The 4288-nt window shown below is 34.5% G+C and overlaps 1 protein-coding gene across 1 annotated transcript; it reads right to left on the bottom strand.

Moving 5' to 3' along the window:
- Positions 1-1043: 1043 nt before the first annotated feature.
- On the bottom strand, positions 1044-2852 carry LOC106778391 (J protein JJJ2). The gene has a single exon (XM_014666351.2). It carries the CDS (start codon positions 2702-2704, stop codon positions 1694-1696), a length of 1011 nt encoding a protein of 336 aa, XP_014521837.1. The 5' UTR covers positions 2705-2852; the 3' UTR covers positions 1044-1693.
- Between the last annotated feature and the right edge of the window lie 1436 nt (positions 2853-4288).

The raw sequence follows: 4288 nt of genomic DNA, 5'->3' as shown, positions 1-4288 counted from the left end.
TTAATTTAATATTTTTAACTAATTTAATATCTTATATTCTAAACTATGTAGATTTAATTTTTTAATTAAATTTTGTTAAATTTATTTAAATTTTCAAACATGTTAATATTGAAAAAAAAATCATATTAAACAACATAAACAGCTTCAATATTATTATAAAATATATTTAAAACATTAAATAAATTTAATAAAATTAGATTAGAAAAAATTACAGCCACACATTTATGAAATTAAAGACTAAACTGAATCAAATTTTTGAAAAAACTAATTTTAATTTTCACTTCAAATTAAAAAATAAAAACATATAATCCTAAAATTAGTAAAAAGCCAAAAAGTTACATTAATATCTCAATATCAATTACCCAAATAATATCTCAATATTACAACTTTTCAACCAAAATTTTTAATTTCATTTTTTTTAATTTCTTACTGAATCAAAATATTTATCATAAAACATTTGAAATTTACAATTAAATTAAATTATTTCTGGAAAATTCTCTACCTAAACACATTGTTAAGCTATATGTTCCAACAAGTTTACAAAGCAGTTCATTATCGTATAAAAGAGTCACCATGATTCATGAATAGAAAAAATTATGATAGTGGCGAATCCAGATTCAATTAGCCATTGCTGTGCAGTTATATGATTTTACAATGGTAAAAAGAAAGGCTTTAGGAGAAAAATCAAAGCCAAACAAGGAGAAGGTCTTGCAAATGGCTAGAGGCAACTCAACTAAAGACTTATTTTAGTTGACTTATTATAGGGTAGTGACCATGCACTGAGAATCCATAAATGGCAAACTACCCCTCTCCTTATTAAGGGATATTAATTCTTTTTTGAACTTTTTAGAGTATTCTCAGCACTATTTATTTGGTGGTTGGCAAGCAGTATCAATTCACATGCCTCCACACACATATTCAGAGTAAAGTCAAAATCATTGAGATTACTTCAAACACAAATGCATGAAACATTCATCAATTCAAATAAACCATCCAAAATTAACTATCAAAATGGTATTTAAGCATCAGCGTGTGATAGATAGTAGAGTTTTCCACCCATCTCAGATTAAGAAAAAACAGGGTACCCCAATATGAGAAGGTTCCCAACCATTTGAATCCATGATTAACCAGAACCAGTCACCAAGTCACAACTATACCACTCACCCTCCCCCAGTAAACAACTCATTTCAAGGTAAGAATTTTAACATAAACAAGTCATCAAGAATGTGCATTACCAGTTACCAAGAGCATTCCTTACTCTATAATACATTGAACACCCACTAACAATCCTATAAAGCTCTGCAACAAAACCTCAACTAGGATCACATCAGTTCATTCATAAGAACTCGAAATATAACCGCAACAACAACCACCACAATTCAAATCCATGTCCACGACATTGAAGGTGTAAGCTTTCCCACAGTTAGGAGAACCCAAATATTTTCAATTCTCTTCAAAACAATTGAATGAAGTCAAGGGCCTTAAGACCTTCTGAATCTACTTTCAACTAAAGATAACCGGCCACATTGTTATACTCCTCAACAAGGCATGCAACAATAAACCCTATAGTCAAAACTATAGAGACAAAGAAAATACCCCAATTCAAGAGATAAAAACCAGTTAACCATATCTAAAAAAAAAAAAAAACAGCTAAATAACATAGTACCTACAAATCTTCATTCACATTCACTTCTCATGACTGCAATGGATACTTCCTCGGCCTCCCCCTCTTCTTCGGCCCAGTCCCGTTCGTCGCTCTTGCGGCCACCGTCGTCGCCGACCTAGTCACCCTCGCCAGCACCGGCGTCGCCTGCACACCGTTATTCGCCGGCACGGGCATCCAATTCGGCAGAGAAGAAGCCGGTTGAGACGGAGGGGGAGGAGGAGGGGGCTGCGGTGCTGGCACTTCCACCGCCGCCTCTTTCTCCGGTGAACCGAAGTTACCCATTACAAACCCCATGGGGAAGAAGCCCCAGCAGCAATAATACGCGTCCTGGCCGGGGACCAGTGGCGGCAGCGTCGGAACCGCCACGCCGTGGAAGGATCTATCGCAATTCTGGCACCGTAGACAATTACCCTCGTAAACCCTAGGGTATTCATACAAACGGTAACAGTAGGGACACGCGGTCCAGAAAGTTGAGTTTCTCCTGCGGGAACTTTCATCAGCATGAATCTGGTCGCGGGCCGAGGCACTGTTGCGGGTGCTTGGCCCGGGTTCAGGCCCAGGCCCAGGCCCAGGCCTGCGGACTGAGAGCTTTTCCTGCTGGACCCATCCGGGAACAGACAAATCGACGCGGGAGAAGAAAGAGAGCTCTTTGTCGTACACAGACTTCTTCACGGGATCGGCAAATAGAGCCCACGCGTCGGCGACGAGCTTGAAGGCGTGGTCAGCGTAGGCGAAGCGGGACTTATCGGGGTGGAGGAGGAGCGCAAGGCGGCGGTACTGTTTCTTTATGAGGTCAAGGTCGTCGGACCGCCGATCGACCTGAAGGATGGCGTACCAGTCTGGGTGGTTGTTGACGCGCTTGTCGGCGGCGAGGAGCACGTCGACGATGGCGAGGATCTGGTCAGAGCCTTCGAGAAGGGGTTCAGTTTCCTGGGCGAGGAGGGCGAACTCGCGCGAACCCATCAAATCACGGTTCTGGAGAAGCTTCTCCGCGATCCCAATGAGGCGCTCCGCTTCGTTCCGTGTTGCGTTGTTCATTCTGAAGCGGAGAGGAGGATGAGGACAGGTGAGGTGTTGAAAGGCGCACACAGTGAAGTTAGTCACTCTGTAGCTTGTAGCTGGAAGATGAAGATGGGAACTTTATTTTAGGTTTTTCTTATATTTTACTATTTTATTTTATATTTTTGTATCATGAACAATATTTCTTATTACCTATTTATAATTATTATTGAAAGTTGATTATATCACCCATTATATTACTACTTTTATTCTTATAAACACAACTTATTTTATTAATTTTATAGTTTATAGAAATTCTTTGTAATAAATATTTATTATCTTGAGTATTTTTAAATTATAAAAGTTAATAAAAATATTTTTTTACATTTATTTTTTCTATAATTACAATATATAATTATAATATTTTGTTTTAATAGTTATTATAATATAAAATATAAAATTATTTTTTTATTTTTTTTATAAAAAATTGGATGAATGAATTGTGTTTTCTTTCTTATCAACTGTTAAAGACAACTCATAAATCATATATGTTATTTTTATTTTTAATTTTTCTAAGATCTTTATTTAATAATTCAATTTCAGAAAAGTACTTTAACATGTTAGATTATGATTCTCACTCATTCATAAGATAAAAATGCTAATATTAGTCTTCCTTTTCTTCTCTGTTATACATTGAGAAAATTTTATAAGGAGAAAAAAAATCTTGAATCTTTTATTATTTATCAAGTTAGTTACCATTTATTTTTTATTTTATCACAATTTTCCATAATAATTAATAAATTTTTATTTTATTAAATTGCACTTGGTCTATTATTATATTTCATATGAGTTATATAATTTAATTAATTTATTTATTATTTTTAACATTTTCTCTCTTAACTTATATCATAACATTTAGTTATTTAATACATAAATTATATTACACATTAAATTTTTTTACATAAGTTTCATTATTATTCATAACTAAAAAGACAAAAATAAAAAACATTGTAACGGTTACATATAATTCAATCAATGTTTTTTTTTCATTCACTACTATAGTATGTTTTTCTCTTTAATAAAACCTTCTCCTTAATATAACCTTATAATATTATTCAAACAACAAACTTTACATATAGACTCATCCGTTCGAATACAGTTGAGTTAGAGTTATATTACGAGTGTGAAGAATGTCTGACTAAAATTTTATAAAGTGAAGTCGAACGTCGAGATCACGAAAGAAGGTCATAAATGCATAGAAGAAATCAATGTTGTGATCCTCTCGCCCGTAGCAAGCCCGCTTGTTCATTCAGCAAAACGCCAACATAATACTTTCAAATCCCTTGCATTGGTGTTAAGACCCCGACAAATGTACTAAATCGTATCAAGTAATATAAAATGGTAAGACCAAGTATTGTATCCTAGAAGACTCACAGCACTAAACAATTGTGTAATTACTCAACTAATTAAGACTAAAAAGAACATTTTGTTGGTATTTAAATGCAAATGCCATAAAAGTAAATATGAATGCAAATTGATCAACCGAGGCTTCACACAATAATGAACAAATGAAGTTGATAATATGAGATGATAATGTTGTTGGGGTTTAGATTTCACATAATC

Source organism: Vigna radiata, unplaced genomic scaffold, assembly GCF_000741045.1.
Source record: "Vigna radiata var. radiata cultivar VC1973A unplaced genomic scaffold, Vradiata_ver6 scaffold_339, whole genome shotgun sequence".
Lineage (NCBI taxonomy): Eukaryota > Viridiplantae > Streptophyta > Magnoliopsida > Fabales > Fabaceae > Vigna > Vigna radiata.
Note: the sequence above shows the minus strand (reverse complement) of the source record. Positions and strands in the feature narration are given on the sequence as shown.

Coding starts and splice junctions, on each gene's coding strand:
- LOC106778391 (XM_014666351.2), bottom strand. CDS start 2,704: ATGAACAACGCAACACGGAACGAAGCGGAGCGCCTCATTGGGATCGCG.